Genomic DNA, 27,103 nt, shown 5'->3' on the forward strand with positions numbered 1-27,103 from the left:
TCAGGGCCCCGGCTCGGGGCGCGCGGCGATGCAGGGAGCCCGGCCGCGGCGCCGCAGCGAGCGCCACACAGCCGCCGCGCGGGCCTTTAATTGAGACGTGCTGTCAAAGTGACAAACACATTTGCATACAGTCTATTTATTTTCCTCGGAAAGGTCTGCAGTCTGCTGTTGGTTGAACATTCTTAATCAGCTCGCTGTAAGTGAGCCGGCAGCGAGCTGTCCTGTGCTGGGTGCTCCTCTTCATTACATGACAGATTAGCTAAAGGGGGATGGGCTAGCGAGCCAGCAGCAACCTTTAATTTTAACTCATTATCTCTCACCCTAGAGTGAGGGAGTTGCTAGCTTTTCCAAACACAGTTGTGTATCTGCAGTTGTTAGGCTACGAAAATATCAGTAAAATATCTTGAAATGCCTGTGAAAGCACAGCCCCTCAGCTGATGGTTCACCAAAATTTGGCAATAATTATCTGACGGGGGGCCGGGGGGGGGGGCAGATTCTGTATGACCTGGCTCGTCTTGGTGAGTGGTGATCGGGCATCATTGGAGAGCCTTGTTTATTATGGAATTGTTTTAATGATGCTTTCTGTGCATCATGAAGACATTGTGGAAAAGCTCTCCTGGATGGTGAAAAGGATTTTAGCCAGAGAGCCTGGGGCAATGCGGTAAAGATCTAAACAAAGTGCTCTTACTAAAGACACCACCGTGGGAGGATGGGAGCACTGCTTTTCCTGGGTGGGACTTTGCATGCTTTTCCCAGGGTGTGCCTTTCTTACTGATTCGTGCCTCAGCCAAATACAGGAACTATCACCACAGACTCTGGGACAATGCAACTGCAGTCAACAAGTAGCAGGAGCAGTACAGGCGGCTCAGGGATGGCTCAGGGTTTAATTTTCAAGCCAAGGCCAAGATTCAAATGAGAGGTTTGTAGTACTGAGTAGTGCTCCATGTTTGGGGGAAGAGTAAGGTTAATAATTATGGAAGATCCAGTGCTACAGAGAGTATCTCTTGTGATGCTGGGCTGATGGTTGGACTTGATGATCTGACCAGTATTTTTCAACCTTAATGATTCTATAAATGTCCTATTACTTGCTTTCTTCTGTTTTTTGTCTTAAAACCTGACCAAAATGTCCTTAAAGCATCAGAACACAGGCTGCATATTCAACTGCCAGAGCTCTCCTCAGGATCCTTCCCAGTGTGCCAGGCAGGGCAGGCACTGGGAGCCCTGTAAGCCCTGACCAAGGTAGAGTGGGACGCTGATGCAGGTGATTTGTGACTCGGGGGTTTGGGCCCTTGTTTCCATGCCTACACTTGTACTTTTTAGGTAGAACACACGTGTCTGTGTTGTCCTTGAGCTGTTTGGAGAATAAACACTACACAGTGTCATAGTGACTGTTTTGAACAGGTGCCTTGTCCAAGCAAGCAGCTGTTTGGGCTACTTTGGCAGGACCCACAGAGTTCATACAGGATTGGTACCTGTGCCCAGTCTTCCCACTAGTCTGGGACGGGTGGTGTGAGCACACAGGATGAGCCCAAGGGCTTCTAAATCAAACCTACACTTAGAAACATTCTTCCCTAGGAGCTTCCCCACAGTCAGTAGCACCACTGATTTAGTGCAATTAAACCAGCAAATGATAAGCTGCCAGAAACATCACTTGTTGGGAAAGGGAATCATTTCATTAGAAGCAAGTGATCCTGGCAGCTCTGTACAGCTCTCTAATTGTGTCTGTTATAATTAGAATGTCTTTTGTCAGCTTAGCTGGGTTTATGTTTTCTATGGCTTGTTTTTATTTACCAGCAAATAGGATATTTAATTCCATTTGTGTACCAAAAGGTGTACAGTTTAGGAAAATACAAAAGACTCTTCCACGTATATCTTTAGTAGAGAGATTCAATCATGTTTTACTCTTGATGCAAACTACAGAGAACCAGTGCTCTGGGGACTAACATAAACAGCTATGAAACAAATGGAAAATGCACTAATGTACTGAAGCAGCTTGTCTGACTGTGGAAAGGCTTCTCTGGGTTCTCTCCCCAGCTCATTCTGACTGCTGTTAAACTTTTGCAGGCCACAGCATGGAAATTGCTATCTTATTTGCTGTTCTGAGCCCTTTTGCTGTAAATGAACATGTTCATTTCTCCTATTCACAGTCTTCACTTGGACACACAGAACAAACAACTCGGCTTTGTAGGGCAGTGCTCTTCTTCCAGGAGATTAAATGGCATTAAGAGGTCAGGGGAAGATGGGGAGAACACCAGCCAGCTACATTCCAGGAATGCAGAACTGGATCGCTGAGGCCAGAGGCAGCAGAGGAGGGATTATCTCCAGGGTAAAAGGGATGAAGTAGGGAAGGGAGGAAGGCTCCTTTGCCAGACCCTGTGACTCCCTTCACACCCAGGTGCATTGGAACAATAGCAGATTCCCCTGGATCACAGCAGGCATTGTGTAGCACTGAGGTAGAAACCAAAGGGGAAAGGGGAAAACAAGTTCATTTGCTAATATTCGTATAACTGTATGCTCTGGTTGCAGAGCCAGCTCCTCCTCTGGCCACTCTGAGCTGCTCAGACAATAGTGGGACCTTCATTAAGAAAATGAGCCTCCTTTCCACTCTTCCCCATGGATGAGCAATGTGGGTTCCCATTTCCTTTCTGTGGACCCACATGGGGTTTCCTCCCTTTCTTCATTTGATTCTTTATGGATTTAGCAAAAGTGTAAGTTCTTTAAAATTATTTTGTCTTCAGAAAGTATCTCTTCTACCCTCATTTATTCTCACTCCTTTCTTTGCCTGTTCCTTTCAGGAACAAATTCAATGTTGCTCAGTAAAAGTCACCCCACAAGAAAGACAGATGTCTTGACCCAGAAGCACTTGTCCATCTAATGTCTGCTTGAGACCACTCAAATGTTCCATCAGGTTCTTAGGGGACAGTGTTTGTTGTCAGAGGAGTAAAACCAGTGTCAATGGACAAGACAAGAAAGGATTGAAATTCTGCTTTGTGTGCAGGATTAGCAGAGCTGACAATCCATGGGGTGGGTGTTAGGGAAAGCCTGCACTGGCCATGTGTGCCCATCAGGGACAAGTGTGAGCAGCACCTGCAGAGTGTGCCCTGGGTCTCTGCCCCTCCTGCACCTGCTCCCCAGGGCTTCCCAAGGAGCAGGCACGGCTGGGTTCTCTCCAGCCACTGCAGCAGTGGAGTCCCTGTGGGCCTGGTGCCATGCAAGAATTCATGCTTTGCAGTGAGATTGTGGCCCCAGTCTACATCCAGCAGATGTGTTCAGCCATGAAAAAGCACTTTGCAGACTATGGCTTTTAGTGTTTTCCAGCTGTCTCGGTATTTCAGGCACTCCTCACACAGGGATGTTAGGAATCACTGTCCTGCTCCGGATACATGGTGTCAGGTGCTGCAATGGCTGGATGTGTGAAGGGAATGCTGGCAGAGCCGACCTCCCAGGGCTTGTGACAAGCGACAGCAGCTGTAACGTGCCTGCAGAGTCTCCTTGTTAGTCCTGTTCTGCTGAGGAACCCATAAATATCTTGTAGAGAGGATCTTGGTCCATCACTGCTGGCATGTGGAAGGAGAGTTGTGCTTTATAAATAATACATACATAGAAAATAAATACATCAGTACATGCAAGGCTACCCAAATCACCTAGATTGACAACCTGAGGAGAGCTCGCAGTGTCTTATGGATGACTTGCTTCTCTATCAATGTAGATCAGCATCCAGAAGCTTCTTATGTATTACTTATGAAGTTGATATGTACAGTTAGGCCAGAACTGTCTGAATTGACCTCTGGGCCACTGGATTAAACCAGGAGATTAAAGGGAAAGAGTATGTGAAACATATGATTCTTCTAAGTGCTGACCCCACTGTGACAGTTTGTTTGGCCAGGCATTTTTTGGATTTGCCCTTCAGAGCTGGGCTGATGAATACCAAATAAAACAGCTGGGAGTGCCAGACTGCAGACCGAGGGTCCATGTCCTTCTGTGGGTGTGTGGAGGAGAGTGTCCCCCCAATTATGCAGCCTGGCTTGGTGAATGATGAAGCTGAGTGAAGCAGAGAGTCATTGCTGTTTACAGAACTCCTTAAATGAGAGACCATCTCTTTTTTCTTTTTCTTTTTTTTTCTGTGCAAGTATTCCACTTGCTAGAGAGGAATAGCTGTTAAGAGATAATAAGGGATCTGTCCATTTTCCAACATTTTAAATCATGTGCGTTACATGATCTCTTTGATTTGAATTCCAGCATCAGGACCACAGAAAGCCAACAAAAGCTAACAAAATGACCAGTTTAAAAAGAAAACACACACAAACCAGTGTGGCTTTTTTCTTCAAATTTAATATTGTATTGCTGGATTTTCTAGTATTTTAAATGAAAAATATATGTAGTTAGTTCCATGTTGACAATGTCCTTGAGGATTTGACAGTGAGATTTTCCAGCAGTTGCTCTTCGTTAGAATCCTGGTGGTGTTTAATAAGGCAGCCAAACTGCTGGCACCTCGGGCTCGTGTTTGTTCTCCGAGGGCTCGGGGCTGCTGCAGTAAGCACATCGACCAGGGCTGATCATTACAAGGGCGTACGCCACCGTGAATAAAAATGTCACACGTTCTCCCATCTCACAGCAGTACAAAATGTCAGTCCTGTCAAACAGACATTGCAGGTAGCACTGAGCAGTCAGTACAAATTGGGAAGCCGAATATTCCCCCAGCTTTCTGATATTCTTCATCTGAAGCAGAAGAAAAACAGTTGTTAACCTATTAGCTGTGATTTTAAACTCTGCTGAGGTAGAAGATGGATAGGCTTTAACACATGGGGATAAATACATTCCTGGGGTCTGGGATTTTTTGCAACGTGTCTCTCCATCCGTGTATGAAATAGAATGAAAATAGAATGAAAACAAACCACAGCAAAATGAACCTCATTTTGGTAGAAGTCCTCTGGAAAAATGATCATCTCAGTGAGATTCTCTTTCAACCCCTTCCCTGTTTTGCCTCTGAATAGTTGGACAAAGCCCTCCTTGCTGGTTTGCTGTAATCTGGAAAGGGCCTGCTTCAATGAGTTAAGGGAGTTTTCCTTCATGGTCCTGTCATTATGCAGCAACGTCACAGAGAGCTGGGGTTTTATTCTCCTTCTGGACAAATGAAGGTTGTGCTGCTTCAGGGTAAGGCCTATTGTGCAGTGCAAGAGTCCATAGGGTATCTTCTGGCTTAGTATAGCACCAGGAACATCCCTCTGTGTTCACTGAGTTACCCATCTAGGATGGAGGCATGGATATTGTCAGTGCAGGATTCTGCTGTTACTGCAGGGTCCAGAAAAAAATCTGGTGCAAAAAGTTAACTGCAAAGTGGTGCCAAAATATCAGAGAAGTTACAAGAAATTATACAAAGTCAGCAGTGGTTGCCCGAGGGGACAAGGAGAACAGGTAAAAAGGGCTGCAGTGTTCTGTGTCACAGTGAGTATCTCAAAGAAAGGGGCTCAAAGTCCATTCTTTGTGTAGAAATTTCTTTGGTTTTTCTGACACCTCCTCAGAACAGAAATCTGGTGTGTGTGTGTTTAGTGTAGTGAATCGTGACAAATGAATCCCTTGTCCAAATGGTGGTGAGTGCTGGAGTAAATTGCTAAGGAAGGCCCAGTGAGGAGCAGGGATGGCAAAGCTCTGCAGGACCAGAGCAGAGCAAGTGGAAAGGGGATCAGCAGAACCCTGGCCTGCTCCTGCCTTGTGTAGTTACTGTCTGCAGCATGATCCTTTCCTATCCAGGGCCTCACTACACGGGAACAAAATGGAATCAACACGTGTGAGGCTTCTTTGAACCAGAATGACTCTAAATTGAATTAAATGTTTTGTGTTCTGTAGGCACCTGTTTGTGGGAAGAGGTACCAACTGCATGTAGCTCAGTGTGCAGTGGCTTTCAGACTGTGGTACCTGGGCTCTGTGCCAGGTAAATAAGAGGCTGTTGACAGGCATCTCCTTTGGAAAATGTCAGGAGTTCTCAAACTGCAAAGTGTCAGATTGTATCAGTTTAATGGTTATGGGGTGGTTTGCATTTTTTTAGAAGAACTGAGTGCACGTATAGATGGGAGGAGGTCAGGGTGGATGTTCAGCTGCTTCAGCAGGCAGAAAGTGAGAGTGGACCACTAAGTGGTCACAGTCTCAGATTTTACTGATACCACCTTCTGTGAGTTTTACTGCTGGTTTGCATAGGACAGGGACTTTCCTGTCGCTGGAGCTGGGAAGTGATCAGAAGTCTTGACAGGCCTTTAACCACAGATACCATCATATTCCTCCTATCTACATCGCAGAACAACACATACTGCTTTGGGCATGGCCTGTCTAAGGCTCCTGAACACACATAGAAAAATATATGCATGTCATTTTCAAAATTCTTCCCTTTTTTTCTGTAATTGCAGACAAAAAAAATAAAGTACCATTCAGTTCTACAGCCCAGGAGTTTATTGTTTAAGGCATGAGTTTTTAGAATAGCATCAGTTATCAACATTAATAATCTGCAGTGGTGTTCCCGTGGTTTTGGGATTTTGGCTTTAGGTGTTGCTGCATTTTTGCCAGACTTGTTCTACCTTCCCTATCCACAAATGTGGCTTGAAGAATGAGGCATCCCTTAAAACATGGAAATTATTTTTATCACAGGACCCAGCAGATTTCCGTTGAAGTATTTCAGAGTGTAAATTAAAAATATATGCTGTAAAGCATACACTGTTCCTGTCATCCCAGTTTGTGAGCTGTACATAAGGGAGCATGTAAAAAGCAGAGTGTGCTGTGCAGGGATCTGGATGGATAATAAAACAGCTGCCTCGTAGATTCCATCTGCTTTCTCTACTGAATCTTTTTAGGTACCAGACATTTTTCAGTGTTGTTATTTTCTCCCTTTTTTTTTTAATTGAGTGTTCAGTTGAGGTCCAGCGTGTTCTCCCAAAGTCAGCACTTCAGGTCTCTTGCAGCCTGGTGTGTGTGAGCCTGGCTTCATCTAGCACAAGGCATCTCTCTCCTATGGCTGATTGGCTTTAAAGTATTTTCAAACCAGTCCTCAAGTTTGGAAGGAAACAAGATACTCATGTAGAAAAGCTTTGCTTTGGAAATTATTGGAAACACCCTCACTGCTAACTGAGAAAGAGAAACACTTCTTTCTCCACATACTGACAAACCCGTTTTCATCTGGTTGTGTTTCCTTTGAGCATTTCCTTCTGGTTGCACTTGTTGTTACACATGAACTAGCACCTCTAATTTACTCACAAGGCTCTGTTTTGAATACCACCTTAAAAAAAATCTCAGAAGACATCCACAATTAGTTTGGGATAATATTCTGCCCACAGGCTGTTACCTTGCAGATGAAAAATTATCCTTTTGTAATGTTTTCTCTAGTATAAAACCCTAAATAGCTGTATTGCGAAAGTTCCTTGGGTATATAATAGCTACTTTATGAGATGTGGGATCTATAATTTTTAAATAGTATTTTGATAGTGTAAAAGTGAATGTAAGATTTTTCTTGCTCCAGCATCTCATAGCTTAAAGTCACTTGTCTGATAATTAGTAAAGCAGTGCCAGATCCGCAGTCATAAAATTGGCTTTCTGCAAATTTTCTGTCTTGTTGCTTCAGAAGTATTTAGAACAAGACAATTAAGCAAATATCCAGAGGAAAAAGGTATGCTAGTAAATAGCTATTGGTGAGAAAGTGCTAATTTAGGCATTTCTCCCCTTCACAGGAAAAGCTGTAGTACATACATTTAGGACCATACCTAGAATAGCAATTTAGCAGCTTTTAGCACTGCAGCCATGTGCTGGTTAGTGCCCATTCATCCCTACAGCCCAGGTAATTAAGTTGATATTCCAACACAGCTTCACCTGCTGACCTTTTAGAAACAATGTGTTTTGCTGCATTAACAAATTAACTTCAAATCAGTGGCTCTCCCAGTAAACACCGAGAGTTTGAACATGCTTGCTTATCCCACTGTGGTGACAGACAGGAGGACCAACACTGGCAGTGTGGCTCTGGTAAAGTCCCTGTTCCCTGCAGGTGCCTCCCCGCCGCCCTGGGCCTGCTCCTGCCTGTGTTCACAGCCCTGTGTTAAGCCAGGCCTGTCCCTGCTCAATGCAGAGAGCACTGCTGCCAGTGGGGAGTTCTGTCTTACCCTGCTCTGAGATGTGGGGCTCGGCAGTGCAGTGTGTGGTGCAGCACATACAAACCTCCCAACAAACTCCATTGTTGGCAGCACTGGGTAACTGAAATTGGAAACTGAGTGTTGGATTTGCCTGTGTTGTTACAAGCACTGAGGTCACAGTTCTGGGAGTGAACATGATGCCTGGTTAGAAGTCCAAGAGACAAAAAAGGCTTCTACACCTGTAATCTTTTCCCAAAGCAGCATTTGTATGTCTTTATTGTGGAAACATGTAGAACTGTTTTTTGATCAGAGAGGATTTAGATAGGTGATATCTAAATCTCAGCTGGAAAAAATAATCTAGTGACAGGATAAGGAAATGAAAGAATTGGCTCCTGCAAAGGAGTAGTTTATTTAAATATAAATATATAGAGTATTTGTAGTATGTTCATTTTCACTTACACAGAACTAAAATGATACTTGCACAAGAGGTTTTGAGTTCTAGGCCATCATGATGCTTTAAGGTCTGGCTTGTAATTGTTGGTCACTTTGGAATCCAATCCAGGACAGGATCTGAACATAAGCTCACCTTTAAGTGCTTGAAAAGTTTTCTTCCATGCTCTTAAATGTCTGGTTTGAGGCTTTCTGCGTAAGTTTTCACTAGTACTAAAAATCACTTGGGATTTTAGTGAAAGTGTTTTTGAATATCCTGGTTTCCATTTGCATAAATGTAGTCTAGAGCACTTGGACCTCAAGGTCCAAGATTCCACCTTGAACATCTTTGTTGTGTCAGTAAATTTTGACTGTCTGGTTGGAGTGCTGTCCCTGCTGCCTTTGGTGTGACAAGAGCTGAGTTCGGCCCAGGCAGACACGGTACCTGTGCTGCCGAGGCACGTTGTGGCTCATGAGGTTTGTCACTGGTTTGGACAAACAAAATAAGAAAAATGGGATTTTGTGAGGTGAGTATGAAGGTAATCACGTGCTGTCACATGCTCATGCCACTTTTGCCAGGACATCAGCAGTGTTTCCATGCAGGTGACTTTAATTTAGTCTCCACTTTGCTGCAGCAGCACAGACTCCGCCCGCCGCGGCCGCCGCCCCCAAAGATCCAGCGGTCCTCCAGGCCCGTGAGTAGCTGGAGATTGTTTCGCTGCCACAGCTTAACACTGCCTGAGTTATGCTCTTCGTAGCACTACTAAACCCTGGTAGTTTGGATTGTCAAACTCTGCACAAAAGCCATGTGTGAATTATGCTCCTAAACTGCCTTCTCTCTGCTGCGGCACAGCCCTGGGACCCGTGGTTGTTCTGCTTTTCTCTGGCGAGCCCTGCAGCTCTTGGGCAGCTCTGCAGGTAACTGGGGCTGCTCTGGCCACGTCTGGTTTGACTTTTGCAGTGATTTCTTACACACAAAGCTCTGCTAGACTGGCTGGCAGAAGTTTTTAGCCAGTGAGCTTTTGAAGACTTGCACTGAACTCAAATCTGAAAGGAAGCAGAAGCCTGAAGAGAAAATATTTATTCTCTGCAAGTTACTCTTTAAATTAATTGGGATGCCTAATTCTTCTCCATGGGACAGATGTGTGAATAGACTTGAAGAAAACAAGGTTGATCTTTGGCAGTAGAACATTGGCACTGTGTTATGGGTGACACACACTGGGTAATTCCATGATGTAAAACAAAGGGATGGCAGGTTGGCCAGAGGAAGGGACTCTTCCATGGAAGAACTGCACAGAAATTACTGACAGTGCAGTGCCTTTACTGTGTTAGGCAGGGATACCTTATCTCAGCAGTTTTCCCCCCAAAACACTCGCTGTAGGACAGTTTCTACCTATGGACTGTGCAGGATGGCGTTAAAACTGGGCACCCTGCTGGGTCTGCAATAGATTTTTATTTTCTTTAGAAGCACAGGCGAGACATATCAATTTAGGAGGGGTATTGGTTTTTGCTACAGCCGTGGAAGATACTTATGAGTATTCAGGACTTCAGCTTTATGAATATAATTCCCCCTAAATAATCTTGCTTCCTTATCCATGTACATACATGCATAAGAAAGAGAGAGATGCAAGTTTTCAAATCTAATCTTGCTAAAACTTGTTGAAATGTGTTTTGGATGAGCAGGTAACTGGTTAACAAGTGCAACTGGGTGTGTGTTTTAACTTTTGGTCTCTGGTGCATGTTCCTGTGTGACATTTCAGTGGCATGTGTTTCTTCTCCTCCCTCTTTTTAACTCTGGGTGTTTAGCTTAACAGAGTCATTTTAATGTTTTTTTTTTCCCTGAAGAATTCTGTTTTCTGTGTTTAAAAAGCAGCATTGTCTATGATTATGTGTGTTCTCTTAAATGCAATGGGCATGGGAGACCCTCCCAGATGTGTTTCACTAGGATCAGTCTTTGCATGTGTACTGTGGGGTTCCTGTAGTGCTTCCATGCCCTCGTGTTCCACATTTGGCAGGTGTAAGGGGGCATGTTGTGATTCCTCTGTACCGAAGTTGCTGAACTATATTGTTCAAATGGAGTCATTTATTATGTGGAAGTCTTGTTAAGACTGTTTAATCTCCCAGCTGCAGTGTATTAATAGTCCTCACTGTAACATGGTTGGTTCAACTGTCTTTGCTCCCAATGTGATTGATAAAAGGTTGGAAATGTTATAATGAAAGCTCCTGTTGCATTCCTCTGGCTGTGTCAGTAAGTGGAACAGAAAGGCTTCATTCATCAAGGGGAAATTCAAGATAAATGTAAATTATTATAATCAATCCCAAAAATATGCTTGTACAAAATATACATAAATTTGTTGTTGTTCAGAACTGTTATTTGGCTTTTAGTAGTTGCAACACATTTCTGTATGTGTAAATAATACTTTGTGCAGGCTGCTTTTTCCCTCTCAGGCTTGGCAGCTCCTACAGAGGTGGGTATCAGCAAGTGATTTATCCTGGCCTTGTACACAAGCACTGAAGGAGGAGACCAGGCCACATAATACCAGAATTCCAGAGAAGTACTTTGTGCTGTAAGGAGGAATCCATGGGCACTAGCGCTTGCAATATGAGTAATTGCTAATAATAAAGCCAAAAACACAGACCAAAGAAAGGTTAAGGAAGCAGAACAGAGATGTTCTTTGCATTCTGCTGCTTTGGAAATGAGTGGTGGTGGTATTATGAAAGAGAGAGGGTTGTTGCTTCTAATTAATGGAGGTCTGTTTGGATTAATGGTGGCTGTTTGGAAACTTTATTCAATTAGAAAAAGTTAAAATGTAATAATTATGCATAAAGTTGATGGGGGCAGTAATAAGCACATTCAACCCTTCTGTCCTGGAAGTTTACCTTTTTTCTTTTGGCTGTGTGCTCACGTAATTGGATTTCTTTGATACTTTTGCATTTGATAAGCATTTAACCTTGCCTCTGTGGCTATGTGAGACTCAAAATCCAGCAAGGAATGGACTTGATACCTGGCTTTTCCCTGCAGTTCCCTGTGAACAATGCTCTAAATCCCGCTTAGCTTTGTCACCCCGCACCGGGCTGGGGGCCCCCAGAGCCACCCCAAACTCTCATCTCTCTCCCTCCTCGGCAGCACACCCACCCGAAAGGTGAAAGTGTTCCCAGCATGCTGACAGGCCAGCTTTACACATCAGCTCCCAGCTCCCATTTAATTAAGCAGCTTGCTTTCTTCCTCTCTTTCCCTTTCTCCTTCGCGCTTTCCTCTCCCCCGTTCCTCCTGCCTGTCGCCCCCCTCTCCCGCACTCCTCTCTGCGGTCTCTCCCTGTTTTATCAGCCCTAATGAAGCAGTATTCTTCATCGATCCTGCTGATTGCCAGCCCATTCCTTTTGTTTGTTGGCACTGAGCCATTCTGCTGCGCTCTGACAGCTCAGCTCCTCTAATTAGCTCTGTTGTTCTTGTCCCCATGTTTCACCACGTTGCAAGTTCAGTTGAAGTTGCCACAAACTTAATCCTTCCATTCCTGCTATAAATTCACATTCTTAAGCTGTCTTTATTGTAGAGAGGAGCAGCCTTGTGTGGGGACTGATCTCCAAGACCTTAACATCTGACCTTTTCATAAGCCCTTTTTCCTAAGAAATAGTGGCAATACAGCTCTGGATTTCTTCATCATATCTGCTGTGCACCGTTTCCTTTGAAATGAAAATTCAGTGCAATAATGCTGCTGCTATTTTTTGCATACTGGCGTGTAGGGCAGAAGCACTACACACAATTTGGTGGCTTTCTCCTGGCAGGAAAATTTGAGGTTTATGTGCCTGGGAAGAACAATTTAAAAAACAAAACCAAAACAAACCTGGAAAGTCCCCCTCCCCCAACAAATAATATTTTTTAAAACTTCCTTAGTCACCCCAGAGCACTCAGACTGTAGGCCATGAACCAGCTCCTTTCTGTTGTGCCTCTTAAGGGAGCACAAGCTCTGGGAGGTCAGGAGCTGAGTTGTATTTCCAACTTTATTTGGGTGTTTGGGGATTTCTGTTGAGATTAGCATTGAGCTGAGCCAACAGAGCAAACTCTTATTTCAGGTAGAGTTGTACTTTCTTAGCAAAACACGTGAAACTGGTGTGTACAGTCTGCCCCTGATGCTGCAAATTCCCACATTTGACTCGCAGGGGTAATTTCAGCACAGGATTCCTCACCAGTGTAGGCTGGCACCTACACAAACTTTGAGCACAAGTGCTTATTCCTTTCCTTAAATAAGGCTTATGCTTGTGAAATAAGGTTTTTGCTTGTGGAGATCCTGGTCAGAAATCAAGCTGAAGTTCCATACATTAGAAAGTGATGATGGATATGTATTTGAGATTGGTTTGGCAGCAACATCATCTTCCACAGAAAAGCTTTGGATTTTATTACAGACAACAAAAGATTAATGTAATACCAGGAGTGATAATGATGATATGGCTGGCGAGGGTTTGTGTTCAGCTGCTGGAGGAAAGCAAATTTTTAAAGAAGAAGGAGCTGAGTTTTTAATGTTAAAACATTTATCCTAAGTACACATTTTGCAGCGCTCCCTTACACAGAAGTCCTCACCTGAGGAGCTGGGTTCCTAGGAGCAGGTGGCCAGAAGGGTCGTGGTGTCAGAGCTGAGCCCCACTGCCCAGTGTGATGTCCAGAGCACAGGGACATCACCAACTTTACTCTCGCCACTGGCTGCGCAGGGGGAAGCTCATGCTTAGGGAATCGTTTCTCCAAAATTCAGCCCATACCAAACAGGACATAGCAAATAGCACATAGTTAGTGACAAGGATATATGTTTCATTTGCAAGTCATGGGGCCATGTGGTTTATATTAATACTTTAGATTCATTGGTGTATCCACATTCATGTGTAACATTGTTGTGGCACAAAAGACAAAGCAACACCGAATGGAAGATCCCTGTAGGATACTGATGGTTCTCCACATCTGTTATCTGGGTCTGCTGTTGGATCAGGGGAAGTGTTTGATGAGATGTGTCTGTGCATGCTGCAGGTTCGCCCCCCAAGACCTCATGTGGTTAAGAGGCCCAAGAGCAACATTGGTGTGGAGGGCCGGAGGACCTCAGTGCCCAGCCCAGAACAGTAAGTACTGTGCTGCTCTGCTTCTCTCTACTTGCATCAGCAAACAGCGTGTTCAGAACTGGGACTCACCAAAGGAGACATTAAAAAATACTGCAGATCAAAGTTAACTAAGTTTAACTAAGAAAAAAATTGATTTTTAAAAAAATGTTTTGGACCATTGTAGAGGAAGTGTGAAAAAGCAAGTAACCAAAGTTTGCTTGTGGGAAAATTCTGGTTTGCCAAGTTACACACACTCTGATCAGCCTCTTCAGTGAAAGTTTTCAGGTGTTGGAGGTTTGCTTATTTCTTTGTTGTTTTGTTTTACACTTTCCTTTCAAGGAAATTGTCAGTTCCAGCCCTGCAGATGCAGTGTTCTTGCCGGGCTGTACCTGGAGGGTGCAGAACTGGTTATTTTACAGTGATGGCAGAAGGGGCTGTGTCTGTCTCTGGGGTGCATTAACAGGACTGTGATGTCTGTGCGAGCTCTGTGGTGAGGGCTTGTAGGGCTTCACTTTGCACAGTACCAGCAAATTTATTCCCCCTTTAGCAGGCAGTGAAGGGGGAATGATCCAAAGCAGCTGTGCTGCTGCAGCCCACTGCTCCTGGACAAAAGGTGTTGGTTTCCAGTGTCTCTCTTGTGCACACCAGTATAGGCACGTTCTGTTACCTCAGGGAGGCTTTTTCAGGCACTTTCACTAATGTCACTTATGCAGGGATTTTTGCAAAGAAGATAGGGTGTGTGTGTTGGAGATTCTTGACGGTGCCAGAGTGGAGTTAGCAATGGGCCCTTGGGGTGGCCCTGAGCAGGGAATGGATGTACTGAAATATGGATGTATTGAACTGTGGATGTTCTGAAGTTGCCAGCACAGCTCAAGGGACACTGCTGTGTGTCACAAAAACACTGGAGGGACATCAGCGGGCATCAGTGCATGGACAGCTCTTTCCAGCCACCCCGTAGTGGGGGTATGCTCTGGCTTTGGCCTAAACTGAACAGTGACTTCTCTGTTGTACAGGAATATTTGTCCATTTTACAGTGGAATTTGGTTGCCCTCTTGTGGATCAGATGCAGCTCCTGCAAAGGGCTGTGCTGGCCCTGCACAGAGGTTGTGGGGATTTTAAAACTAAAAGCATTTTCTTAATATTTAATCTGATGACTCACTGCATGTAGGTGGAGGATAATTGAATCAATTTAACATTTATGTGTGTTGCTATGGAGGATTCTGCATGTTTGAGTTCAAAAGCTGCTGACATCCCAGTATTGCTCACTGCTAAAGTGTATCTTCAATTCCTGCCACTATCAGACATAAACATGAATGGTAAACATGCTGGACATATATTGTATTTTAATTATTTTATTTGGATCTAGTTTATTGCTGCTAATTTTAGTGAGTCTTTGCAGTTAGGCTGTTTTCACAAAATACAGAATTTTCATGATGTTTCCCACAAACTTTCTTTTTTCTGTCCCAGTAAGAAGTAATCTTTGTATAAGTGTTCTGAAATGGAAACAAGAGAGGTGTTATCTCTTTTAAAAATTCACACTGTTTTCCCTCTCTTGGATAACATTAGAATGGGTGAAAACACAAAACCACAATACATATTTTCACTCATTTTACCTGGTAGCACTGGGGATTAGGAAATTTATGTCTTTAGTTATACGAGTTAGTTCTTTTTATGTGTGCAAAAGAAATACATTGTTTTGGGGATGTCTGTGCTCATTTTCTAGTCAGTCTTCGGTTAAAGTGCAGGGGATCAGGAGCAGTGACTGCAAAGAACAGCCAAGATCATGGCTCATGTCTGTTGTTAAACCAGTGTGTTTACAAGAGCTCAGGGGAAGCACTGTTGTTTCCCCAACAAAATTATTGGTGGTTTTTTTTCTATTTCAATAACAAGTTGGGGGATTGTAGAATTTTGTCAATAATTCAAGATTTGTGATGTCTGATTCTTAAAAATTTGTCATGAAATCTAAAATTATAATTTTTTAGAAAGCTTTTTTGGTTCTAAGGTAAGAGGAATAATTTGTAGAGGAGAGCTCAGGAAATGCTGGATACCACCTGGGACAGCCCTTGACACGTGGGATGTGCCTCTTTTAGACACAAATCAGTTGTTCACAGAAAGAAGATGTTGCATTTTTAACAGACAGGCAGTTTTTGGAGAGCTCCCTTTTACACCCCAGCAAGATTTCCTGTTACATGTGGAATAGGCTTCCAGAGTGCTCCGGGATCTGTGTCCTGGCTGGCTCCAGGGCATGCGGAGTGGGAGGAAAGGAACTGGGACACTGGGAGGGCAGGCTCCCAGTGCCCGGGGTGTCAGAGCTCCGGGGCTGCAGCCCGTGCTGGGACAGGCCGCTGTGGCCCTGCAGCAGCCCCGGAGGGCTTGGCAGAGGAGCTCTGCATTGCCTGGCACTGGGAGTGCCCCAGCAGGCACTGCCCGGGATTTGAGATGAGCTCGGTGGAGCTGTGTGGGATGGGACAGGCTCGCAGGGCACTGGAAATTCCAGATGTAACCGGGCTCTCAGGGCCCCACCACGCAGCAGTTGGGGGTGCTGAAGGTTTTCCATGGCCTTGCCAAGCAGGGAGCTCTGACTGACACTCACTGTGCAGGATATGCAGGAAGGAATTCCACGGGTAGGTCTGTGCTGTGTTCACATGGAAGAGTTCCCAGGTAATCTCCGCAGTCCCAAGCCTCCTCTCTCATAGCGGCAAGAAAAAGCCTGTGCATCCAAATCCCTCATTCTCTGTATTTTACTGTCTAAGAGGGACAAATTCTTTAATTCTCTAGAGTTTCTGTGTAGCTGTTCTTTAAAAAACTATGTCAATAAAAAATAATACTTCCTCAAATCTGGGGAGCCCTTTTTTGGAGAATAATGATAAGTCCATACACCCCTTTGTGCCATAATCTCAATATTCAGGAAAAAGCAATACTGTAATAAAATATACAAATTTAATTTTTTCATAACCAAAACATCCTTTTGAATTATTGCAGAATTCTCCTTATTAATTCCCATATCCTGCACTCCCATTTTCTGTATATATGTATTTTTTTCTATCTCAAGTACGTTTAGGTGTCAATTAAATTTGAAATATCTACATTTGTCAGCATTTCATTTTTGGCCAGCGTGATGTGCTGCTGCTTTGTCCGTGCATCCTGACACATGAAAAAAGCTCCTGAGATGCAGATCTTCCTCATTAAAACGGAGCCCCCGCTCCGCTCTGGTGCCGGCGCCGCGGAGCGTCCCGGCCGCGCGGCGCCGGGGCTGACACGGGGCTTGCGGCGGGCGGCGCTGGCGGCCCCGGGGCCACGGGCACGGAGCGGCCCCGGGGCAGCCGCAGCCCCGGCAGCCTGCCACAGGGTGGGGTCCGACCCTTTCCCCTTCCCTTCTCCCTTGCCTTCCCGTCTCCCCTCTCCAGCCCCTCTCCCGCAGCTCTGCTCTCGCACTTCTCCGTGCAAGGGGTCCTGTGAGGGCAGGGGCAGCCGCGGGAGAGCTCCCGAGCTCGGTTAATGAGGGAACAAGCACTTTCGGTGCATTCTACTGCCTCAAGCCAGTAAAAAATGTACACTTGGACAGTTTTAGATTGTTCACACCGTATCTTGAACTGAAATCTCTGACAGAGCACAGCAACAGCTAAACTCAGGGCTTGTTCTTTTCATTTAAGCTCTTGCCACATGACCAAACCGGAGCCTGTTACCTTGCACTGTAGTTCAGGTTTTTTGTACTGCAGTACCATTGGTGATCTGGCCAACACAATCCATGTTATCTCTTCAGAGTTTGTTCCCAGTTCACTGAATTGCACACCATACAGTGCATTGGGATGAGGCATATCTGGAGGCAAATAAAAGGTACCTGAGCAGTGCTCTGAGGGAATGTACCAGTTCAGTTGTTATATGTAGTTACCAAACATTGAGTGTATCAGCAGGATATGTGGAAATTTAGTGTGACTCTGGATTTCTGGACATAATTTTAGATTTTCTGGAATCACGTTAGATGGTAATTTCCTCTTCTAAGGAACACAGATATACATATCTAAGTACAAAACAAATATTTTTAAGTATCTTTGCTTTCTTATTTATTTTAGGTGGAGCTTTTTGTTAGTGTAAATTGATTTTTTTCATAGTCACTTTCTAACAAAAAAAAAAGTTTAAAAAATGTTATAACAAATGTTTCCTGCTGCAGTAGCCCCACCTCCTTCCCCTGGATACCTGTTCCAGCAGGAGAGGGGAAAGCAAGCAATGCACCAGCTTTAATTGGAATAACGCAGACTCTGGTTTAATACCATCGGCTGCAGCCACTGCCACCTGTTAGAGACTTTTTATTAATTAGCTCTGACCTGACTGTGAGTAAACATTCATTGGCAGTGGCAACTCGGGCCCTCTTCTCTTTTCCTGACCTAATCTTTAAGAGCTGATTCTCAGTTAACTGCTGAAGAAAGGAACACATGCACCTTACTTGACAAACTGCATTTCATACCAATCCTTGGACAGCTTAGGTTTTATTCTAGAGTGAAGCAGTTTCAAATGTGAAAAATAGATACAAGTAGGAACTGGTACCCTGGAGTCAGCTCCTCTTGTGCATCAGACTAAATGTCTGTAAAGCAGAGAGGGAGATCTAATGTTTGTCAGAGCTCAGAGAGCCAGAGGAGCAGAGCTGTCTGAAGAACAGAGAGGTGCCCAGCTCTGTAGGGAACGTGGTGGGGAAATGTGGTTTCTGTATTGTCCCCTGCTCTGTGGTGGGACTGTGGACAGCGGTCCCTTCCCTTGGGCATCCCATGGCACCCTGCCCTTGGGAGAGGGGTTGTGTTCTGTGCCTGGGCAGCAGAGCTCAGCGTTCCCTGCCAAGCTCTCCGCTGTGCAGTCAGTTGGGGTCAGGATGATCTGGGTCTCTGGAGCCCCTGGTTTCTCTCCTCAGGAGCTGTCACTGTGACCACTCAATAATTTCCTTTTCTCTTCCTGTTCCCCAGCCTCGTAAAGCCCATGCGACACTATACAGTCTTCCTCTCTGAGGACTCCTCTGATGATGAATTTCAGCAGGAAGAGGATCCTGTCTCTGGCTTCTCTGAAAACTTTTTCTTCTCTGCTCCTTTCGAATGGTCTATCCTTTACTCTTTTGTTGTGTTCATGCCAGCTTCAAACAGTGGGGTTTGCATTGCTCAGGGCACCTGCTCCTGTTCTGGGATTTTGGAGATACTCCTGGGGTCTCTGTGCAGTGCTTGATGAATGGCCAGCATTTCTCCTGCTTGTTTGTTTTGATGTTGAGCAGCATGAAAAAGCATCCTCCTGCATGAAACACTGCAGCAACACACAGCTTATGGGCTTCCATCGACTCCAGCTCTGTGGGATGTCACCCTTCCATTTGTCCTTTGTTCCAACATGCTGCTTGTGCTCCTGTCCAAACCTTCCGCCGCTCATTCTTGTGTGGTGCTGCTGTGCTTTTGGGTTGTCCTGTGCGCCTCGTTCCAGTGCAGTTGTCAGCCTTTTCCAGTGTCACCTGTTTGAATCCAGCCTCTCTGGCTCTCTGTCAGGTATCACATCCCTGCAGGTGTCCTCTGAGGGCATTGAGTACAATCTGACAATTATACAAGAAGCAGGAAGTTTGTTGTGTCTATTTGTATCCAGCTTTTGCATTTGTAACTTGTACGTTCCCAAACCTCTAACTCAGTCTTGAAAGATGGTGCTGAACAGCCGGCTCACAACTGCTCATTGATGCTGTGGCTGGAGGGTTCTGTCCCCTGCCCACGGTGCCCGTGGTAGGGGAAGGAGCACGGCCTGCCCAGGGTGCCCATGTGAGGCGAGAGGGGCCCTGCCAGATGCGGGTTCAGCTGCACTAAATCCCTATGCTGCCTATTGGAACATCCCAACCCCAGCGGGCAGCTCTGAGCTGAGCCCTCACTGAATGTCAGCAGAGGATTTGTTATTTCCTAACCTCGCCTGCTCGAGGATTTCTAGGGGATGAAAGGGAGATAAATTGCACAGAGCTGCATTCATTATTTTAACAAATGCAGTCACTGGTTTGACCAGAACCTTTGGGAAGAGGCACTGGGGTACCGTGAGCTGCTGCTTCAGAAATCCACATGATGCCACATCCAGGCAGTTCAGGAGCTGGGAGATGGATGATGCCCAGTCACAGCTGAGCAGCTGAAGCCTGGCAGCCACAGCTGGGTCAGACCAGGCTGGAGAAGGAGGTTGCCAGTGGGACAGAGGGGTCTGCAGTTGCTGAAATCCATTGTGTGCTGCAGACACAGGTTCAGGGGCTGACAGGGAAGGGATGTGACTGCAGGCAGGTGGGATGGAGAGGTTCAGTAGGATAGGGCCAGAAAATGTTCCCCCACTTGTGTTTCGGGTAAAGGAGACCAGTTTTGTTTGCAGAATATCCCTTAGGGAGTTGCAGTGTGACCTAGAGTGATGTGAGACTAAAGACACAACCAAAGTTTGTGAGATCCCCTCCTGAGGCCGTGTGCCGTCACTGTCTGCCTGGTACCTGCAGTGCCCCTGTCCTGGTGCGGGCTCAGTGCCTGCTGTGTGTGTGCTGGGGAGGGAAGCCAGCTGGACTCTGTGTGAATTTGCATGATATAGGTGTACTATGATAAAATATGGAAAGGGGAGGAGGGTTCTTCCACAGGATGTGTTTTTGCAGGTCTCACAAATATTTTCTTTAAATTGAAGGCTTGTTTAAATGCCACAGTACAACTGGCTGCCAGTCAGGTGCCAATCCCTACAGCCATGTGTGGCACTTGTTTGTTATTAATTGGATGCACATCGTGCTGCTGTTCTCTGTACACACACCAAAATGCAAATGGGCTGCTTCAGTTTTTTGCTGAGGTATGTGCAAGAGAAGCATCCTGCTAACTCAGCCTTGGCTGGGAATGCAAAGGAGGTGTCTCCGTAATGGATTGTGGTGTTTCTTGATAAGATGACACCAATGAAATCATTGGAGCCTACACAGTGTTCCCAATTATTGCAGGAAAACACTGAGTTATGTTGTGTGCTGAGTTAGCTCAAAGCCCAAGGATGTCAGTGCCTGCAAACATGGGGTGCAGAGGCGTGCCTGGCCCGAGGGGAGCCCAGACAGCCAGCATGGGGAGCTGGTGTCCCATCATCCGTGCTCTGAGAGCTCCCTCCTCAGCCTGGCTGTGCCTGCATGACCACAGCTTTCCTCTGAGCAGTTCCCACTTGGCTCTTGCCCTTCTGAGCACCCTCAGGTGCCAGGTCCCCTCTGCATGTCCCCCTGCCCTCGGGCACTGCTCCCAGCCTGCTCTGCACGGGGGCTATCTGAGCTGTATTTTGCTACTGGGGAGCCCTTTGTAACACATCCAGCTTTAGGAAATTGTGTTCAAAGCAAAGAATTAGAAATATGGTCATTTGCAACATGATTTTTGGTTCTGTGCCAGGCCTCAGCCGTACCGGGCTCTGAAGGAGTCGGACAGTGCCGATGGAGAGGACGTGGGCAGCCCGGAGAAAGCGAGAGAGCCGCTGCCCCCGAGCCCTCTGCTCTCCAGCAAGGCCTCAGAAGTCAACCTCCTGGAAGATATCTTCCCCAGCTTGGAAGTAGAAGCCCAGCCCCAGCCCCTCAGCCAGGCCAAGAGCCTGGAGGATCTGCGGACGCCCAAGGAGGAGGCGGAGCAGCGCTGCTCCTTTGAATACCAGGTCAGGGGGTTCCTGTGTCCTGGGGGTGGCCCAGAGCTCATTCTGAGGAACTTTTTCATATTATTAGGTGGATAATAATAATCATCATCATCATCATTTATTTCCAGGGGTTTGCTCATGTGTTTCAAAATTAATTGCTGAATTAAGAAATGGCTTAAATGCGACTCAGTTATAAGTAACTGTTTCCTCTAAAGCCTTTCCTTCTGAAGGAAGGAATATTTGCCCTGTTCCTCAGAATCTGTTTTTCCAGTGGCTGTCACACACACTTATCTTTGAAGTTGATGGTCAGCAGTGAGAATAAATAATTGGTAATTTTCAGGTGCCCTCCAAACTTTTTTTTTTAATCTGGCTATTTTGGGCTAAGCATCATTTGAACAATCTCCCTCTGAAGAAAACAGGATTGTTTGTGAAGGTCCATAGCTCAGAAAGTGTTAAACTAAAGCAGACTCCAAGATGTTCATCTGACATTAAAGAAGCAAATGTCATTTCTACCTTAGAATAATATTGAATTTAGTGTTACAGTCAGATATTTCATTTGTCAGCTTTTTCCATGCAGCAATTAAGGCTCCTCAGCTTCTGTGCCTTGGACACAGGTATGTGCTCTTTACTGGGCTGTGACAGATGCACAGCACGTTCCAGCTGAACAACCCCTTGGAGGCAGAGCTGGAATTGGAGCTGCAGAGTTCCTGGCTGGTTCCCGTCTGTCCTTCCTGGTCACATGCTCTTGTCCCTTTGCACTGCCTGCAGCCTGGGGACAGATCCTCTTCCGTCACAGCAGCCTGAACTCACTTCCTGCTCTGTGTTGGGGGGACATCACTAAGAGTTAATGCTTGTTCTGCTCTCTTGCAGAGAATGGATCTTGGTGTGTCCGAGAGGAATAGGATTGTGCCAAGCATGAAGCTGTCCCACCCTTACAACAAGCTGTGGAGTATGGGCCATGATGATATGGCTATTCCCACCAAATACTCCCAAAGCTCACCTGAAAGACCCTTGGCTGCGCTGGGTAACATGCCCCCCATCACCAGGAGACCCCAGAGCAGGGACAGTGGTCTGGCTCCTGCAGAAAAGGATGAATCCAATCCTGCCATTCAAGGGAATATCACCATTCCTAGGCCACAGGGAAGAAAGACTCCAGAACTGGGGATTGTGCCACCGCCACCAGCACCCAGAGCTTCCAAGCACCAGGCTCCAGCTGGGTCAGCGGAAGTCCTCACCACTCATGGGCGCAGCCCCTTGGTTTCAGATCTTATCCCAGAGCCCTTTGGGGCTGGGAATGTGTCCTTAGACCCTGAAATGCAGCAGTCTGTAAATCCCTCCTCTCACCCATCACAGCTGCTGTGCAGTGCTGCAGGCACTGCTGAGATGCTGCAGCCCGTGCGGGTGAAGACGGAAGGTGCAGGTAACGAGGGCGACCTCCTGCTGAGCCTGCTGGACCCGCTGAGAACCGCGGGCTGGCCAGGCAGGGCCCCGCAGGGCTCGGCCCCGCAGGGCTCGGCCCCTGCGCCCGCCTTCGGTGCCCTGCCAAGTGACTTTGTGCCTCCTCCAGCTGCACCGTTTGCCCAGCCCCTTGGCTATCCTGCCCCAGCTCCACCACCTTTTCTACAGCCCTCCCCGAATCCATTCACCCAGACACTGCCAAGAGCCCTTCCAGTGTCCCTGGTCAGACCCCCGAGGGGCTCCTTCACCCCCTCCTTAGGTCACGCGTACAGCTCCAGCTTCATATCCCCCACTGCCAGCTTCTACCCACCACAGAGACCTCAGCCCCACATGGCCACACTGTCCATGCCAAACCTGTTCAGCCAGGCTCCTGCTATGCCAGCAGCTGGCTCCTTGCTCCTGCAGAGCCACAGCCCTTCTCCCACCAGCTCCCTCCAGCCAGCGTGTCTGGGTGGTCCCTCCAAACCCCGAACGTTACAGGTGGGCCAGCCCAGCACAAGGGTAGATCCCAAACAAGCACTGGCTCTCCTGGCCAATGAACCCCCTCTGGTCCCTGCCAGGCCAGCCAAGGGCTTGGAGTCAGTGTTACTGTCCTCAAAATCTGAGGAGACAAAAGATCCATTTGAAGATCTGTTAAAAAAGACCAAGCAGGATGTGTCACCCACACCAGGTAAGGTGGAGCAGCTCAGAAAGCGATGGGAAACCTTTGAGTGATGCGCCCCATGGCCTTGGTGTCCTTTTGGAAGTGACAGAGGGGTTTTTTGGTTTTTTTTAGCCAGCATAAAACCAAGCATTTCTTTTAAGGAAGGCTGAGGCAGGACCGCTGCAGGACCATCACTGAGCTGCAATTCAACACGAGAGCTTTTTGCCCACAGGTCAGTCCCCCGTTGTCCCAATCCCTGACACTGCTCCCTCACTCCCCACCACCAAACCCTGGGATTCCTGCACTGACCAAAGCGTGAGGGGAGGTGGGTTGGGTTGGGATTTCCACACACAGCTTTTCAGACAGTACTACTGATGCACAAGTTACTCCCTCCCTGTACTTTCAGTCCTTGGCACACCTGGAGCGTGACACAGCACACTCTGCTGCAGTTCATTCCTGCCTCTGGGAATGGGTGTCAGTTTTTCTGGCATTACACACAGAAATACGACATTTTGTTTCCACATGCAAAGTGCAGCAAAGCAGCCTGACTTGTGGGCGGCACTGAACTGATCCATCGGGCTCTGTTTGTGCCCCCTGAATGCCAGCCACCCCGGAGCTGTGCTGTCAGATGGGCTTTGGTGGCACTTCTGACTCCCTCCCCGAACACCGACAGCTGGGGCAGAGTTGTCACAGGCCTGGAAACCACAGCACAGAGCAGCTGCTCAGGGATTGGTCCTGCATCTCTGTTGGGAAACTGGAAACACCAGCAATTATTTTCATTTTTTTGACTTTGTTTTTGTTAAATACATCAGAAAATAGAGGCCATAAAGAGTATCCTAGTTCTTATATGTGTATCTTAATATTATCTATCAATATTATACATGGCAGTATATGAATGGAATGTAACAATATCTTACTTGATTATTACAAACAAAAAAGAGAAAAAACTTGGGGTATTACGGTTCCCAGCTCCTGAGTGCGGGTGAAGGCCGTTGTGCTGACGGGGCTGAGGGCAGGGGTGTCCAGGAGGAGGGATGGGGCTCTGTGGCCTCGCTTGAGCCTCGGGCTGGCCCCAGCTGGCGCGCGAGGCACCGAGCACAGAGGGCACCGGGCAGGGCAGGGGATGCTCAGCTGGGTGTTCTGAGCCCCCTCTCTGTGTTCTCCAGACATTTCACACGAGCCTCAGCATCCCCCAGGAAAGCTGCTGTCTCTGATCATTTCTGTTTCACTTCAGTGGTGCTTTTTTGGTTTGTTTTGTATCTGGGCACACTCTGGTGTAAAACCTGTCATTCTCACAGAGGGAATCACGTCACCATTGAGCCTTTGATAAAGGAAATCATCTTGGACACATGGGGAAATTCTTGTAAAGCTTTATCTGATTTCCAATGTATCTATTTTATTCATGTAATCTTGGAAGTTTTCTTACTCTGGGGAATAGGAATGGCTGTCTCTGTGTTCAAGTCTGGGCAGTACAAAAGAAAAGTACTCTTAATATCTGAAATGCTGCCGGTTTTGGGAAGACCACAGTATTCCAGGAATATTCTGTTTCTGTGCAGTGCTGTTCCTTTGACAAGCCATTCACTTGGATTTGTATTTTCTTTTTGTGTTGAAAGACAGATGAGTTTAGTATTGCATAGTAAAATATTTAAAGTCTAAGACACCAGTTCCATTTTATTTTATACAGTTCAGAATATGAATGTTATATACAATTCAGTCTGGCATTTCAGAGCTCCTTTGCTGTGAGCTGGATGATAAAACTTTCTGGATTATGGTGGATGTGAATGGGCATTGGACAGTCCTACCTGTGCCAAGCAGGGCTCCACAGGCCCTGTTTAAACTTGGTAATGTCACAGAGTGATCAGATGCTGAGGAGCCCATTACAGATGCTTAAAATCACTCAGGAAATTCTGTCCCACCACAGTTCATTTCCATCTCTGGTTACTTTGCTGATAGGATGGATCATTTGCTAAGTAAGTTTTGGGCATTGAAGAGTATTAACACCCATTTATTCACCGTCCACTTTATTTAGCACCTCTGAGATCCAGAAGGACAAGGAGTTTGTGACTTTCCTCACGTCTGGAGCAGGGTTTGCAAGCAGGAGACTTTTTTAGGGGTTTCTTGTAACATAGGAATTGAACTATCCCTAGGACAGCATTTAGGGACTTTTTGTCTTACTTAAACTCAGGAATTCCTAGCATGATTCATTCCTGGTAGTGCCAAATGTAAACAGTTTGCTTGTCTGAACCAGTTCTGGTTCAGTGCTGGAAGGAATTTGGATGTTTTTACTAATCCAGTATAAAAAATGTTCCTGGTATTATTATTCATCAGTGACTTTATACTCAGCTTCATCCATGTTCCTGTACTCGTCCTGTGTTTGGTACCGTTTTGCTTATTTACAGCTGCTTCCTGCCATGAGAAGTAAGTTTATTTAAAAACCAAACAAACAAGAAAAACCTCTTCAAAGTTTATGATGCATCTGCTGCTGCACAGGAGGTGAAACCAGTTCTGTGTCTTGTTCACTCTGGGTGGGGGCTTCCAGTTCACTGCACATGGACGGGGCAGCCATTGGACACAGAGTCCCTTTTTCCCACATTCCAGTCTCTTTATTGCCCATAAAGTCAGGGATTAATGGTAAAAGGCAGAGCACAGCTCAGTGAGGTGAACAGAGAGCAAGAGATTTCCCCAGCTCCCTCCCTTGGCGTTCAGCAGCTCTGTCCTGCTGCTGGGCAGAGCTCTGCACCCTGGCTGGTGCTCAGGGCTCTGGGCAAAATCTGACAAATCATCACAAAATGAATCCTTTAACTGTGAAGAACCATTGCGTGCAGGGGGTGTGGCACAGAACACGATCAGCCATCCGGGCAGCAAGGTGTTCTTCAAGGAAAAAGTCACAAGTCAACAACCAGGTCTGTTTTTAACCAAATTTTATTGTAAATTTCTTTTGAAGGACATTCTAATTATTTACAAATTATAAAATTTACAATTAAAAAAGAAATCAGGATCATGATCATTAACTACAGCAAGTCCAGTTTTGTGAAAAAATATATTCAAAAATTAAATAACAAAAGAAAGTTAAGTTCATTATTGAAAAAAACCCCACCTTCCATAAATTATTTTGCAGAAATGCTCAAGACACTGACAGATTATTTTAACGCCTTTGCTAATACTGGCTTTGGGTGCTTGGAGTGCAGCCCTGCACAGCCGGACCTGCCGGGGGCTCCAGGGATTTGCAGGAACTCGGGGAGCTCTGGGAACACGGCCTGGTGTTCAGCATCCCGCGGGCTGGAGGAACAGGGGCTCTTCTAGATCCTGCTGCTGCCTCCTTTCTGTACAGTGTAAACACCAAATGTGGAGTGGAGCGAAAAAGCAGAAGCGGGACCTGCCCCTGGGGTGCTGGGGTGGAGATGGCAGAGCCCCCAAACCCCCCTGGAGGTTACTGCACCCCCCGGGCTGCAGGAAAGCGCAGCGGCCTTTGCGTGGCAGCACAGGGGCCCCCGGGGCTGTGCCCACCCTTGCTCCTGCCGGGAGAGTCCCCCACTCCCCTTCCCTCGGGCCAAGGAGGAGTTTCTGTCTGTGCCGAGCAGCTCCAGCCTCGTGTGGGGCCTCAGCCCCACTGACCTGGCACAGGTCTGCTGCCCTGGAGCCTCCTGTGCTCAAAGCCACAGGAAAACCCCACTCACCTGCTCCCAAAGCCCCTTTGCCACAAGGGCACCGGACGGTGCCACTGGCTCCACTCCCCAAAGAGCAGCTGGAAAATGTCCAGAGC

At 46.5% G+C, this 27,103-nt stretch overlaps 1 protein-coding gene across 6 annotated transcripts in view; it reads left to right on the forward strand.

The window, feature by feature from the left end:
* DENND1A (DENN domain containing 1A) overlaps positions 1-26,351 on the forward strand; it is a 165,412-nt gene extending 139,061 nt beyond the window's left edge. For 2 of the 6 annotated variants that reach the window (XM_032131045.1, XM_032131051.1), the window contains 5 exons: positions 9,173-9,232; positions 13,555-13,643; positions 18,578-18,706; positions 21,005-21,260; positions 22,110-26,351. In XM_032131045.1, coding sequence (XP_031986936.1) covers positions 9,173-9,232; positions 13,555-13,643; positions 18,578-18,706; positions 21,005-21,260; positions 22,110-23,411 — 1,836 coding nt within the window. In that variant the 3' untranslated portion in view covers positions 23,412-26,351. The remainder of the gene's footprint in view (positions 1-9,172; positions 9,233-13,554; positions 13,644-18,577; positions 18,707-21,004; positions 21,261-22,109) is intronic. The other 4 variants (XM_032131047.1, XM_032131049.1, XM_032131048.1 and 1 more) reach the window with 4 other exon arrangements.
* Positions 26,352-27,103: the final 752 nt, after the last annotated feature.

This window comes from Corvus moneduloides, chromosome 21 (assembly GCF_009650955.1).
Source record: "Corvus moneduloides isolate bCorMon1 chromosome 21, bCorMon1.pri, whole genome shotgun sequence".
NCBI classification, from domain to species: domain Eukaryota; kingdom Metazoa; phylum Chordata; class Aves; order Passeriformes; family Corvidae; genus Corvus; species Corvus moneduloides.